At 40.4% G+C, this 16,600-nt stretch overlaps 1 protein-coding gene across 10 annotated transcripts in view; it reads right to left on the reverse strand.

The window, feature by feature from the left end:
* The window catches only part of NUDT4 (nudix hydrolase 4), a 31,089-nt gene that overhangs the window by 13,748 nt on the left and 741 nt on the right, over positions 1-16,600 (reverse strand). For 4 of the 10 annotated variants that reach the window (XR_012658523.1, XR_012658524.1, XM_075080653.1 and 1 more), the window contains exon 2: positions 2,309-2,419. Coding sequence is in view for 8 of the 10 variants with exons in the window: in XM_075080653.1 (XP_074936754.1) it covers positions 2,309-2,419 (111 nt within the window). In the remaining 2 variants the exon portion in view is untranslated. Of the gene's footprint in view, positions 1-2,308; positions 2,420-5,058; positions 5,175-9,851; positions 9,944-10,692; positions 10,926-16,280; positions 16,541-16,600 lie in introns of those variants that run through there. The other 6 variants (XM_075080659.1, XM_075080658.1, XM_075080655.1 and 3 more) reach the window with 4 other exon arrangements.

The raw sequence follows: 16,600 nt of genomic DNA on the forward strand, positions 1-16,600 counted from the left end.
AAAGTCTTTTGCTTTGCCCCAAGCACGAAATGAGGGCAAGAATAAAACTGAGCTATGGAAGGACTACTTCACATCGTGACAGCAGGTACTCCTATTTTTCACTTTCTGATTTGTCTTGGGTTTTGTGTTGTTTTTTTTTTGCCTGCTGATGTGAAAGCCTATCCAAAGGGAAAAAGATCATTAAGAAGTAACTAACATTTTGGTGTCTGTATGAATCAGAGAAGTTCACGGTGTCTGGGCAGTGTGCGCACTCTGACTGGGCTTTTACATTAGAGAAATTTGTACTAAGTTTATACTATATGATATATCGTCCAGTAGTATTCTATACCCATTCCTTAGCTATCCTAGCTTAACCTTCTCTAACACTTGTACACTGCACTGCTGTGGAAATTTGCAAGCAGCAGAGCTCCAGCAAAGCCAGGACTTGGATGTCTTCCTCAGAATATTCTTATGGCAGAACCATGTGTAGTAGAAAATTAGTTATCAGCCCCCAGGTCATAACTCTCAACTCTTATGCTACTTTGCTATGAAGTCAGCCTGAGAGCTTTGTGTGCAGCAATGCATTCCGTGCAAGCCGAGAAGCTAGACCACTCAGGCAGCTTTCAACAGTTGGTCAAACCCCCACAGCAACTTTGCTGACATACTAACTGCAGACAGGTCGCTAGAAGATGATGCATTCTTCACCACCAAAGAAAAACCCAAACATATGACTACAGTTCAGTCAGGTCTCCTTTGACATGGAGATGAGATTTTACTATCCTTCATCTTGGACTGTGCCTTAGGTCAGATCAGTGATTAAAACTACCAGTGTTCATAAGAACACTGAGCCAGCAGTCCTGTGCTTTTTAATCCCACCCATCAACTTGTGACAGTGGGAAATGCCAGGACTTCCCCAGAGGTGCTACTACACCCTAGAAGCCTAAATCTTTGCTGCTTTCAAATGGACTGCCTTGTGGCTGCCTCCTTTACTTTTACAAATACTCAAGCACTTATCAGAGTTTGTCTTGTGCACCTCAAAACTGGCTCCCCCAGCAAAACTGGACACAGACAGGAAGTCTGGAATAACTTTGTATCAGTGAGGCTTATTTATGCTTGAACCTTGCTGAACCTTGAAGGAAGGCTGCTAAGAGCATTGAATGCTGAACTAGTCATTCCCCATGTAAGAGGGGAGAAGAGTCACTGAACCACAGTTCATGGAAGATCTCATTTTGACACCAAACAGCAGGCAGCACTTGGTGCAAGTTGCATCTACATCAAGTTCCCAAGCATCTACAACCCAGGAACCAGTCTTAAGGGTGAGCAAGCTAAACCACAAGATAGCACAGCTAATAAAAAAAAATAATTATACATACTAATTAGCAAGAATATTAGTGTGTTTTGTGAATAGTAGTAGCCAAACTGGGATGAGAACACTGTATAAGACTAGCAGAAATCCTGTAGTTCATTTACTTGCCAGAATGTATCCACTTTCTGTAAAGTATGATATAAAGAATTAAGAGTTGGTCGGTGGTCACTTACAGATTGTATTATTTCTAGCTAAGTCAAGCGACTCTTATTTTTCTTGAAGTTTTATTTGGCCTACAGTTGTGGCTGTTAGATAGTCAAGTAACATTTACCATTTTTAACAGATTGCCTAGGAAAAATAAATAGCAAGTTAAAAAAACAGAATTTTGGATTTGAAATTTAAGTACCATACTAGAGTGGGAAACAGCATTAATTCATTAAGACTTAAAGCTCTGTTTTGCCTAGGGGTAGGGGCAGAGATAGAAAGGCAGACTGTACCTATAGTGCTTTATAGATAAACAGCCTTAAATGTACTTAATAAGGCCTTTTTATTGTTGAATTCTCAACTCTCAAATACATCACTTTCTAACCCATTTAGTTTGGAATCTTCTCAAACATCTGTTTATTTCTCTTTCTTATGTAGCTACACGTTAATGGTTATTTCACCTTCAGTCTGTTCTAGAAGAGTGGCAAGTCAAACATTATCTGCGCAAACACAGAAATGCTACACTACTATAATATGTCATTTGGCATAAAGTCACAGTTCCACTTCCAGTAAGTGTTTATAAAGGCAGTCAGAAATTAGCTATGAAATGAAAGCGTGCTGGGAAGCAAGCTAATTAGTTTGCCTCACCACACTATACCCCAATTCTAACACACAGAACTGCAGTTCTTTGAATTTTACAGCCACGGAAGTCTCAGTTGACTCCTGGATAAAAGAGTTCCATCTTTCTTCTTGATTCCCAACTGAAGACAGCAGCAGCAGAAAGGAGCTGGATTTTTTGTTTTGTTTTGTTTTTGTTACCTCTTCATACACCTCTCTGACGGCCGCTCCCCCTGGCTCTTCTTCTGGTTCCATGCCTCCACCTGGTACAATCCACTGATCTGGGTATCGGCTACTGCTTACCAACAGCACCTATAAATAATTGTAAATGATTGTTAAGTATAGCTCACAAGCCAGGAATCTTGGTGTTATCTGCTTCTTCAGCAATGCACTTGTTCATCCAGCCAGATGGATTATAGACTTTAGAAATGAAACAAAATAGGCAATCAGTAGTAGTAAAAAAAAAAGTTAAATTCTTAACATCCAGTCTTTTAAATACAACTAAGCCAAGACAATGCCATTGTAATCTCCTTGCACAAACACTTTAATCAGATGCTTAGACACAATGTGAAAAATACACAATAGAATATGCACAGGAATGAAGATGTACAACAAAGAAATCCAATAATATTCTCCAATATTGAGTAAGTCTTAGGGTCATATAGAGAGTAAAGCATGAAAGTTGACACATTTTCATCACACCAAAGTTAAACTAATTCTTCTGGAATGGCAGCTTCTGGCTAAAAAACTGGACTTCTGATAATATTGCTAATATTTAGTCTTAGACAAGCTTCTTTTCAGTTACTGAAGTGTTACGTTAGCATGGCATGTTACAATATTGCACAACTAAATTATAAGGAGAATGCTTCATTGGCCCTTGTCCAACTTGGCTTCTTCTAACATTTCTGTAAGAGGAAAAACTGCAACACGTTGCATTTTGAATGATTTCAAACAGTCATTTAAAACAATTTTTTTCCCAAGACACTTTAATTTCACTTCATTTCACTCTAACCTGGTCATATCGTTGATATATACCAATTTTAAACCCACTGTCTATAGGACTTGTCCTTCATAATATTCAGAGCTGAGAAGATTTTAGTCACCTGTGCAACAAACTAGGATGCCTCATATTTAGAGTAATTTGCAGTAGAAGTCAATGAAAATAAGACCTGGATTCAGGACCACATGGAAAAAAACAGTTCAAAGTGTATTCAAGATGTCCTAATTAGTAATACATACTCAATCATCTGTGTAGTTACACACTTCATATTCTAGGCATTACTTACATAAGTCCTGCCCTGAAGTCAAAGGACAACTGTGGGGAGCAAAGGGACAGGGGAAGTGCTCTAATCTTTAAAAGCAATTAAAAGAGTAGCAACAAGAACCTCAGTCTAAAGGTTTAAAGTACTGATTCATGCCAGATGACTGAAGTGACAGTCCAGTCCTCACAACTACCTTTATGGTCTTCAAACTCACCTCCTTTTGGATTAAGTAGGAAAACAATTCCCTGATGAGGGCAACGGGGAAATGCTTATCACTTATACTACATCCCTTTGGCGCTCACGGAAATACAGTGTAGGTTCACCTAAAAGAACTGGGGAGTGTAATTAAGGTGGATGCATACCTTTGTGAATGCAACAATGCATGCGCATACTGAGGTGCACCTAGAAGAGCCTTACCTAACAGATATTTTCTTGTTATAATGTTTACTTGCAGCCAAGATTTGTCCTACTTTGCCTTCTCCACTGTACTAATTTCCCCCAGATCTTTCCTAAGCTAAATAACGAACACAGCAGAGACCTCATTTATTAGCATCTGATCTAAATGTCCGCATTTTTAGTCAACTCAATTAATATTTTATTCAGCTATCTAAAAAACTAGAACTAGTCAGCAAAGGCAACAAGGTTAGACACAAATGTATCTTCAGCGTGATCTTTACAACCAAAGGTTTTAGTTTCCTGGGATCCTTTGATATTAACAAAAGATTCCCAGAGGCTACACAGATCTACTAAATGTAGTTTTAGAAAAAGTTTTTTAACACATAAGTGGAGCATCTCTATCACTACAAAGAACCACCATGTCGCCAATGCTTAAAAAGCAGTTGTAAAAATCAAGTTATGAATTCACTTGTGGGATTCCCAGACATAAGCATTACACATTATTTTCTGCTGATGAAACTAACACTCACTGCAGTCATGTGGAAGCTAGCAACAATGATGAACAAAAGGATGATTATATCACATTAAATCATTCCCAGCTTGGTAGAATGGTTTTAATCAGCATTCATTGTTTAGTTAAGGCTAAACATAAAATTCTTAATTGCTACTAAGGGATAAATCAGGTTGCTGGTTCTGGGAGCGTAGCATAAAGCCAAGAATTTTTTTATGCCTTTACATTTAGTAGTTGACTACCACTAACCTGATCAATAGTCTATCCAGCTGGGGTTGTATATCTATTAACTTTAGATTACCCTTTTAAAAAGCAGAAACAAATACATCTTGCAAGTAATCAACATTAAAATACATCAACTCTGGTAGACAGGCTTTACAGCTATACATACAATAAACTGCCAAGTGTTACAGCCTGGGAGTTCGTTCTGGCAACTACCCAAGTCTCCACTAACCCTGGAACTGAAGTGTTTTCTCAAGCATCTTTCCCTCTATGCTTTATTCTCCTGTCACCCCACTGCTTTTACAGTCTGAATCCAAGGGATCACACTAAGGTATATCCCTGAGACCTTCAGATGCATGGTTTTTTCCACCCAGTAACACCAACATTTCAAGCCACTAGTGCATGAGGCACCCATTCTGGGGTACGCTAGCAAAAATGTACTCAGTAGTAACTGATTTCAACAAAAGCTGATAGCTAGCAATTACAAGATTGTGTGGTAAGGCTGAAAAGCACTCCACACAGATTCTTCTCGTTATGGTAGTAAGCAATCTTGCACTCACTTGTATGCTTTTGGGTTTGGTGTGTTGTTTTTTATTCCATGTAATGGAGGTAGTTTTCAGGTGTTTCGATCCGTAAGTGGCCAGAAGACACATCCCACAGTACCTGAATGACTAGGCTGTAAATATAAAGATCACTTAAAAATTAAGACATCAAAAAGCTGTGGTTGGTCGACAATCCACTCTCATGCCAGAAGAGGTGCAAACTCAGGAGCAAAAAACCAGCAATTAATCTTCCCTTAACATAAGATAAGTAAACCAGGAGAACAGTGATCTAGGTTGCCTGGACATCCAGTCTTTCCTGATGAGGTTCATGTTCACATAGATTACAGTAGTCTACTGAACAACAAGACTGCAGAATCTCACACCTACATTTTTTCTGGCCTTTGCACACCAAATTTTACATCATAACCTCATCAGGCTCAGAAGAAAACAATGGAAGTACTTCCTATGCAGAGAACCCTGTATCCCATATATCTGAACGCAAAGAAAGCAATGAGATTTATTCTGTTTATGACTTGCTAGCGATCACTGCCTTTCCCACATCTCTGAAAAAGCTTTCCTGTGGATGAATCTTGTTTAAAAGATCTCCAAAGTACAGAGTAACAGCACCAAATCTGCTCGCCTAGTTACACTGTTAAGTTTATCCTACTCCAAAGACTAAGGTAAAGCTATTATTTTCCATAATACTGCCAAGTGATGAAGTGAAGGTGCAAAATTCAGCTAAGAGGAGAAAAAGCAAAATTCTTCCACCAAGTCTTGCTAGCCAAGTTTTTACCTTGTTTTCAAGTCCAGGAATAGCAATGACCTTTGAGTGCAGTGAGGAAGAAGAACTGCCAGCCAGCCTACTTGTAATAAGCACCTATCGATATGCTTAACCAAGATATGGTTAACCAAAACCCAAAGGTAATTACAGAGCATGTAGCATCATGGGACTTCTCACTATAAATGCTAAGCCTGCAGACAAACAACTGAAAATTTCTAGAGAAAGATGCCAAAGTTTTTGCCTGGTTAGTGTTCTCAAGTCAAAAGAAACTTCCGAAACATCTAGCAGCCATATATTCCAGAAGACTAAAATGGCAACAGCTCAGAGTAATACAGATTACAACCAAAAGCTGTTTCTCTTTATATTTTTTTTTTCATATCAAGCACTTAAAGAGGTAGAAGATGACTTAAAGTTATATAAAATATCATTGCTTTCTATCTTCCTTAACTATAGGGCATAATAGGTTACAACCATAACTGTATTAAGAGTTAGCTTACATTAAAAAAAGGCAAGGTGTGCTGGTTGTGGCTGGGATAGAGTTAATTTTCTTCATAGTAGCTAGTATGGGGCTACGTTTTGGATTTGTGCTGAAAACAGTGTTGATAATACAGGGATGTTCTAGTTACTGCTGAGCAGCGCTTACACAGAGTCAAGGACTTTTCTGCCTCTCACCCCACCCCACCAGCACGTAGGCTGGGGGTGCACAAGAAGCTGGGAGGGGACACAGCCGGGACAGCTGACCCCAGCTGACCAAAGGGGTACCCCGTACCATATGACGTCATGCTCAGCATATAAAGCTGGGGGAAGAAGAAGGAAGTGGGGGATGTTCAGAGTGATGGTGTTTGTCTTTCCAAGTAACCATTATGCATGGTGGAGCCCTGCTTTCCTGGAGATGGCTGAACATCTGCCTGCTGATGGGAAGCAGTGAATTAATTCCTTGTTTTGCTTTGCTTGCGTGTGCAGCTTCTGCTTTGCCTATTAAACTGTATCTCAGCCCATGAATTTTCTCACTTTACTCTTCTGATTCTCTCCTCCATCCCACCGGGGAGGAATGAGCAAGTGGCTGGGTGGTGCTTAGTTGCCATCTGGGCTTAAGCTGCTACACAAGGTTAAGGTTGAAACTTGCTAGACAGAACAAACCCCCACAGCTAGATTCTTTTGACTTCAGAGCAGTCATCCACAACTTGAATTAATGAAGCAATAGCAACAGAATCCACTATAAACCAACTGCAAGATGGGAATTTTCCCATAGCAGATGTATTACTTGCAAGAAAAAATGAACTTACAGTTGAAAAGGTACCACTCCAATTTCACAGAAATTATTTTTGTCATTAGATATTTTTGCAAGCTTTCTCCTCCCACCCTAATTACATCTATTCCTCTCCTTCGCACTGCACAACCCACTTTCTCCCCTCTCATCACCCTCACTGATCCACTAGCTATGTCCAACTTGCTGTTTGAATTATCTGATGGAGATAGCCAAGTTTGCCTTTTCTTTTTAAAATAGTAAAACTGGGAGTTAAACGGGAACAACTTTCAAAAGGAAGGGAATCAACCCCTTGCCTGCAGAAGACCACTGAGCCCATGTGACTCAGTTGCAGAGAGCACCGCATTGCTCAGGTGCATGACTAAACACTGTGCAGAGAAGGAAAGGAAAAGGCAGGTGCATGGAAGATGAAGGATTTAGCTCCCAAGCTCTATGAAGGTGAGTTACGCAAACCGTTTCAGAAGCTTTAAACTGGTCAGAGTATAGGAAAGATCGTAAAAGCAGCAAGAGGTACTTCTCAAGCACAAAACAAAGTGTCAAAATGCTGTTAGAGACAACAGATGTACTGCATGTTCTCACAGGCATCAGAAACATTCGGGGGGGGGGGGGGAATCAAACCCTATTCTGAGTAAAATAGAAAAACAGGACCCACTTCGGTGGAGATTAGATTGTATTAACCTAGCCCACTCAATATAGAAACTTCAGCCTACGTGGTTGGTTTGCCAGAGTTAAAAGCACCTGAAAGAGTCATAAAGATGGTTTAATCCAAATACAGCCAAAACGCTCAGTCAAGCCCAAGTTTTGTTTAAAAATGGCCATAAGCAGATGCTCAGTGAAGATGATGAGGAGGAAGTACTTTATTATTCCTAACACTTCCAACCTCCAATTGTTTTCAGCTCAGGCACTTCCTTAAAAGTACTGGGAAACTACTTTGAATGCTACAGCACAGAAACATTATTGAGGAGCAATGAAAAGCACCTCTTAGAATCATAGAATCACAGAATCATTAAGGTTGGTAAAGACCTCTAGGATCATCAAGTCCAGCCGTCAGCCCAACACTCCCAGATCATATTTGCATGATTCACTGTATGAATTTTTACTCAAAAGCACACATCTCAAATTAGATAGCGCACGTCAGCCTGCTACTGCAGAGATTTCCTTCGTCTAACACTTTTTGCTATTTTAAGAATCACTGCCTTATTTCAGTAGTTCTGAAACAGTTTCATAGCTCCCCTACAGGTCACCGTGGTATCCTTGTCCTAGAATGCCATTGCCCCTTTTTGGACTCCAGAAAGTTGAAAGACGCAATGGAGCTCCTAAACTTCCCATAGCAATGCTGTACAGGTAGCATTCAGTAAGGAACATACTTCTGCATTCCTGAAAACATCCTCGCCAGTGTAATTGCTTATAATACTCATTATTTACTGCAATCATTTTCAAAGTGAATCGAGATGTAAGGTGCACAGAGTTATTGTGGAGTAGTAAAAAAAACCTTGGGATCAGAGTTGACAGCATTTTAAAAGCCAAAGTCAATGCTGCAACAACTTTACTTTCCCTCTTACACTGGCACAATGAGTTCAGGAAGCTGATCTCGCTGAATACTAGCTTATACCATTAAAGCTTAGTTTTCAGCCTGCACACACCCAACGCTGATCAGTACGCAGCTATACAAGGGTCAGCACCATACAAACAGGGGCAGAAAGGCATGACTGCAGCTACCCAATTTCAGATCAGCCTAAGCTAGTTCAGGAGCCTCTAGCAAAGTACTTTACAGACAATAGACTGAAAAGCAGTCCTCAGCTATGACCGAGGTTAAAAAGATTTAGTCTCAATGAACGGGAACTGGCAGAGCAGCAGAGAAACAGCATAACAACTAGCACTACATTAATCCTACTGTTCATTAACTTGACCATGGCGTCTTGAATGCAACCCAGAAAACTGGGTTCTGTCTACACAATATAATAAATAAAGTCTGAAATAGCCTCCCAACTTTAAAGATCACTTTTCAAAGCAGCAGCATGATGCTTGGACATCAATCAGTGCAACTTTACTGGCATTCTGAAGAACAATGGTAAAGAAATATATGCATATGTTTTTATAATATTTCAAAATCAGATCTGCAAATGATTTTGAGGCTATATGGCAATAGGGAATAAAACATCAGCCTTTTTCAGAGTAAGTTCTGCTTTAACTTGCAATTAAAATTCTATTATTCTATGAATTTTATTTCACATGAAACTCACATACTTGGCAAACATGTTATAGTGATTCAGAATGAGTGCCTTCCTCTGGCTATTTAAAGTACTTTGTTTTGTTCTTCAGCTAAAGTGTTCCTATCAGGAATAGACAGCACTATACTACTATGGTACGTCAGTCAGACCACATTTCCTCACGTCAACAAGCACTCAAGTCACCTGTAACATTAGATCTCCCCCTAAGCTTTGGTATGCTTCAGAGAATCAGATGTGACAGCTCTCATGGTGTGTGAAGGGTGCAGATCTCGCACCCAACTACACGGCAAAGGGAGATTCCTAGCTGCAAAAAAACCCTGCAAACAAACAAGAAACCCCCCACAAACGTCTATAAAGAAGCTTTGGGTCAGTTCCCCACCCACTTTACAGTACATCCTTATTCCCTTATGTCTGCCAATACAGACCAAGGGAGAAAACATGAGGTAGCAGGGGAAGAGTCAAAACTCGTATTTCTGCCCATTTCTTTGTAACTTGAAACCCTGGCCTAATCTTGAGCAGAACTGGGCTTTACCTGTTACTCAGCAACATAATCTGTTTGACTACGGGATCAGCTTCCAAGCACTTGCCAGAAACAAGAGCTCCAAATCTTTGAGATCCATTCAGCTGCAAGGTAAAGACATGACAAGGTTACTTCTTGAGAAGTACCAGCTACCTTTTAGCCTTCTTTTTTGTCTTTGAGTTACTTGGGAAAAACCCCATACATCTTTGAAGACAAAAGTTGTTTTAAAATATTTATGTTTAACAGGACCGGCTCCACCGAAGTGCTTAAACACTAAGCCAAACACATCTTTCTCCAGGTTGGAACAACTGGAGAAAGCCACCTAATTAAAATAAGCATTTTAAGTGTTCTATAAACAAGACTGGAAAAAAAATACACATCAATTTGCAGTCCGTGAATATCTATGTGGTCACATATCTATCTACAAAAGATATTTAAGAAAACATGGCTACTAATCCTAGCTAGAATCTCTACCTAGGATTTGCATATATTTCTGAAGAAGTCTGCCATCTGCTATTTCACAGACACCAGTAACTTGAAAGTTTTGAGCACCACTGAGTTAACTGGGGCAATTCAAACAGAAATTTAGCCACCGGTTTAAAACCTTAAAGTAAACTTAGGATTGTGCAAATAAACTATAAAGGTTATTTTCTCAAGTATCTAAGCACTTACAAATATTACTAGTTCAAAAAGACAGCATCTTCTAAAACAGGCAAGACACTGAACATGTTCTGTTGCAGGACACCTTAGCCTGATGTCAGACGGGTACAGCCATGTTTCCTTCTCCCCGCAGCCCGTTTCGAATGACTACCCACCCCATTAAAGACATTTGTAAGGCACAGACAAGTAATACCATAAGTACTGGGAAAAAACATATTTGAGGTTTCCCAATAAAAAGCAGCTCATAGTTGACTGATTTCAGTATCTGAAGAGTGAAGACTGAAGCTTCCCGCTGTGGTGGACAGCTGAATTCCTACAGCTTTGCCAAACTTGCAGGCTTCCACTGCTGGCAAGCAGTTGTTGCAGTTTATCATAAGAGATCCCAGCATGCAGGCAAGGTGCATATGTAATGCTTGCAGAAAACTGTTTTTCTGTGGAAGCAGGAATAACAAGGCACTTGTAAGTTGGTTACCTGATATAAATCCTACCACAGCAGCCTGACATTCAATTGTTTTTAACATTAACACAAGTTTAAACCACTGCAGAACTCCACACGAGCCTGCAGGGATACACCACAAGCAGACCCATCATCAAGAGCCATTTTGGAAGCTATTTATAGGTCTTGATTTTTTGAGCTATATACCCCTTCCTACACCATACAGATGAGGTCCAACTATCAAGAAAATGTTGAGCAAATCTAAGGCAGCAATCATCCTATGTCAGCTACTCCTCCTGTACGTTAGCAGGGCATGGACATGAGACAGAACAAGTAAAAACCACAGTGTGCCTGAAGTGCACACTGAAATGTATATTCTCTAGTATTTTAAAATATGCCTATACTCTATTAGGCAATCAGCGAGCAAGCTAGGTAACCTGTATCAATCCATACATTGCTCTGGAGAGCACGCCAGCCTTAAATATGGTGCATGGTCACACTCCAAATTATATTTTAAAGCACACATTATCTGTGGTGTTTACACCCAAGAGCTTACACTGAAGGATGAAGAAACCAAATGACAAATTCTGAGTGAAGAATTGAAGATCTTTCATCACTATGCACATTTATGTACAATAATTCCTAAAACACCCCATTTTGCAAGGGTAGCCAGATGACACTTCTGGGCCCTGGTTTTACAGATCAGGTTATATTACAACAGGTCTTTCTGGTTTTCAGATGATTTAGACCAACTCAAAAATAATTTAACTTTTTCCTCTATTATCCTTTAATAAAACCATTGCTAATATGAAGCAACAGCTGTAAGAAACTGAGGAACGCTACTATTTTTCAAAATAATAAAACAGCCACTACAAGAACAAGGTAGATTAAACAAGGGTTTCTTAAATCTTTACATTCTACAGCCCAAGAAAAAAAATTCTGTAAATCAGACCAAAAAGGAGATACAATACTAGAAGCCTGTAATTTTTAAGTCCAAATTAAGAGGAAATAATTGATATGCAAGTGTATGCCCTGCTACAGGAGGAAAAAAAAAATAAAATCTACATTTCACATAAGCATGTGACAGTTATCCTCACTGCTGTCTCAACAGTAACAGGAAATCCTTCCCATCTACTTTGATCTCTTGTACAAGGCTAAACAACAAAAATGGCAAAATTAAAAATTGAAAAGCTTGAAGACTTTTTTTGCATATGAAACTATTTTTTAGATCTGCCACTAGAAACTGTTGGCTGAACACTAAAGTAGGGCTTTCAGTATTATATTCAATTACATAAAGCAGTGTTACAGATGCCAAAATAATTAGAATGCACTCAACTTTCATATCCAAAGTTTTTAAAAATAACTGCTCATTTATTTGTATAATATGTAGCTGATGGAAGAAAAAATTAAATTAGCTTTTAAAATTGTTTCAGTTACCCAAATGACTAGAAAAAATACGCTTATTACTATTTGCTCTTGCTGCTTTAAAGGCCTGCCTCATTCTCTGCTTTGAGAAGTAAGAATTTCCTTGCCTACAATCCGCCCAGACCCTGAGACAGCAGCATTTTATGCAAAACCAGTGTTTGCAGAGTACTGAATGCATAAGCAATTCCAACCCGTGGAAGCGGTCAGTCCTCAGAGTACTGACAGAGGTTCTCCTGCTGGCTTATCCTGAAGCTGCCATTCACATCTCCTAGTTGCTCAAGAGACACTTGCATTTCCTCATACACAAATCCACCAGCCCATCCCAGTCTGCTGAATACCATCAGATTTTTGCACACACCTAACAGCTTCTTGCTTGTTCAAAGCAAAAAGCCTGCAGCCCCCACGCATTTTGTGCCCACAGAGCCTTGCTTCATTTTATATGGGATTCCTCCTCCTTCATTTCCAGCAATTTTTTTTCATTCAAAGGGCAGACAGTGCCTACAATTACTGCTTCATTTCCATTAAGAACGACAGTAGGAGCCAGCACTTAAGCTCATATCCAGCCATCTTGCTCTCTCTTCAGCTCAAATGACAGCACTGAGAGACCAAAACAGGCAATGCTCTAATGACAGTAATCTAAGAGATCTTCTAAAATGCGCAGAAAAAATCCAAAGCTACTCACCACATTACTCAGCTGCTTGGGCTTCCTCCAGAATTTTTTTTTTTTTTTAAAATCATACAATATCACAGCATGAAGACTACAAAATCTAAACCAAAATGGGCTATATAGCAGTAAATTGGCACATGTGGAGTCACTTGAAGATGAAGAAAGAAACAGGAAGGCGGGATTTTTGCAGTGGTACATCTGGACAACCATCAGTCATCTCACAAGTACATGCTTTCAGCTCTAATACCAGCTCTCAAGACAAAGCAGAAGCTTTTGACAGGTTGCAAGACTGCGGGCAAGCCCAGTTTCCAGCCCATAACACCCAAGAAAACTGACTCAACAATTTTAAGTCTGGCAGCAAAGACTGTTGGTAAGCCTAATTGGACAGGGCGCTGCAGCTGCAGAGTAGTTCAGCAGCTGAGTTTCAAAGCGTTTGCACAGACCATCAGACTGAATTCTGCCTCAGTGGTATTCTAGAGCCCACCTATATTTCGAATTAAGAAATTGGGAAGCAAACAGAAAATGAATGGAAATGCAATACATTTTATCAAAAACATCTTTTGTTACCACAGCCTTTTTCAATTGACACGTTGCATCACTGTCCATAAAACTCAGCTATAACACAGGCTTCAACGAGGCTACAAAGGTAGCCTAAGAAGTGCAATACAGAGACGAAACAGACCGAGAAGAAGTAACATTCAGATTTTGCTAGATGATGATTAACAATAGAACTATTAAATGTTTTAGTGGCTGGCCTGATTTTCATTGATGAAAAGCTGTTACTGAAATTTGTAAGTCTCCAAATTGAGAGGCAGCATCCACAAGTCATGGAATCAACAGGAGATCTCATGCTGAAGCTGCAGAAGGATCACATTCTGTTAAGAACATATTGTAATTCTAACCTGCAGGACACTAAGAATTTATGGTACAAGCTGAGAGTTCATGAGGTGGGAATAAGTTAAGAGATATAACCACTAATCACAAGACGACTACACAATAGCTTTACAATCATGATAAAGACAGGTTGTATTGCAATGTTTTTCTTCTAGTACAGCTAGAGAAGTATTAGCAACCTTTTACACAATGCAGTGAGATTCCATCTAAAGCAACTACAACTATCACCAACATTCAAAAAATATGGCTGTCAAGCTGAAGAACATGAAAAAGCTACCATGATGGTCAGAAAAAGAAAAAACAGGTTTTGGAAGACAAGGCTGTAGGACTTCAAGTCAGTCAAAAAAAGTGCTAATAAAGGAATGACTGCTGTCTACAGATATGTCAGAAAGCAAAGTGCAAGAAGGGAGGAAAAAGGCTAAAGCACAGGAACAACTGGATATGGGCTGGCCTTTCAGAAAGTCAGAATGGATGCAGGAAGACAGGTTAATTCTAAGATTTGTATCAGAAGATTGCTGCAGATACTCATTCCTCCTGATAGAAACTAACCAGCAAAAGGTAGAACATGATATATTGAGAGCCTTGCAGACAGAATCTCCAGTAAAAAATAAAAAGTTCAGATTTTGATTTCTTGCTTTAAGACTCCTAAAAAGAAATGTATTCCTAAAGATTCATTTCAGTTGTCTATTCTATTGTGTCTCCTCTAATTTCTAGCAACTCTTTGCTTATGGGGCAGTAACTCTGTAGGTTAAAATAACTATGAAAGCTAATTTTTTTGTCTTCCCCCTATAGTTTCTACAGGAACCTGCTGTTCCCCTACCCTCCCTCTAGCCACCCAGTTACTACCTTCGTGCTTCCTCACCGCAGAAGTTACCCTGCACTTAAAGATCCCTGGAGATGTAGGTCAGCTGAAAGTGAATGGTACAATCTGCAGAGAATTGGAAAGGAAACACTAAGCACATCTATGTGGAGTTTGAAGTAAATCTACACGGAAACATATTAAGACAGCAGTGTTCAAGAACACCAGAAGCAAGCCTCATCCAGCCAATTCAGGGAACATGGCTGGTGATACAAGTTAATCACAAACAGTGAATAGGTTCTGTATTGGTACAGAGGGAGTTGGCACTTGAGAAACAGCTAAGCAAGTTCAAGATGTTGCCATTGATTTTCTGGAAATAACCACTGGAAAGTGATTTGAACTGTTTCCACACGCTTTATCTATGTCCCAAATCTAACTTGGTGTTATCCCATTCATTTCACCCTCAAGTGTGTCTACTTTCACAATGCCAAACAACCATTACTGGTGCTCCATTCACAGTACCACAAAGCGCTCCAGTGCAACAAGTGTCAGCATCCACTCTTCCTACACAGCCCAGCAAAGCTGCTACTACCATCCTTAGCCTCTGAGGGTGTTCTTACACGCAATTCTTTGTAGCAGCCAGTGGTCTCATTTGGATGCAAGATTGAAAGAGAATACAAGAAGTTGTAGCAGGAAATGAAGAATGAATGGGAACTACTGACAAAGGTGACCCTAACAATGAATTTCCGACAACAATTGGTGCAAGGAAGCTGTAACAGTGGCTCAGATGTTTGAGCTCCAAACAGGTCTGAGCTGGAGTAGCATCCAAAAATAAATACCCAAGACAGATAAACAGGGAAGCACACTGGAGTGTCAGAGGTGCTGCTGAAACCAAAGAAAAGCCAGACCAAAGAAAGCAAGAACTAGCAAGATTCCTGCTGGGCACCTTTCTCTTTTATGAGGTTAGGAAAAGCTGATCAGTGTGGTCCCAAGGCTGTATTTATACCATACAGGGGATGGCATATACCAGAATTCCATACAAATTTTTTGCCTAGACCCAAGGGTCTGTATTTGAGATAAGGCCCCTCCCTGCTGCATTATATTGCTTAGTAGATGTTTAAGCAAGAAATTTGCCATATTAGCAGCTTGGATAGGACAGTAGTTTCTTCCAACATATAAAGGGGGGGGGAGAGAAAATCCCAACTGCTAACATTTGTAGTTATTTTACAGCTATTAAACAACAGAATAGAAAAAAAAAATCAGGAAAGCATAGGCTTCCAGCCTAAGACAGTCTATAAATGCATTGTGCAATGAAACCATGAGCAAAGTTTCCAGATAACGGGCAGTGCAATTGACCTTGGCTAGGAATATAGGACAACTTTGTTGCCACCTCCCGATTCTGCTGCAACATAAAACCCCGGCTGAGCGCTATCCTCTACAACCAAAACCGCAACGCCCCCCCTCCCACCCCCGAGCTGCTTGACAAAATATTTTTAAACACCATTTTACCCTCTCGGTGGGAAGAACAGGTTTTTCAAACACGAGATGTTTTCACCCCACCTAAGATAAGCCGGCGGGGGGGGACACTCATCTGAAGGGCAGCACCAGCCCTGCCCTCAATGCGCCATTACACATTCACCGATTTCCTCCGCCTTGCGGGCACACAAAGGATAACCCGGGAGTTTCGGCCGGTGTCGGGTTCCTCCTCGGAAGCCGGGTCCGTATTCCCCCATGTCCGTGTGTCCGTCCCCCAGCCCCGCCGCCACCACGCACAAAGGAGGGCGCCGCACACGTGGGCCCGCACCGCGCCCCGCCACACCGCCCCAAGATGGTGGGCGAGAGGCGCGCCGCGGAGCCGCCGCGCCCGCCCCGCCCCCGGC

Source organism: Phalacrocorax aristotelis, chromosome 1 (assembly GCF_949628215.1).
Source record: "Phalacrocorax aristotelis chromosome 1, bGulAri2.1, whole genome shotgun sequence".
Lineage (NCBI taxonomy): Eukaryota > Metazoa > Chordata > Aves > Suliformes > Phalacrocoracidae > Phalacrocorax > Phalacrocorax aristotelis.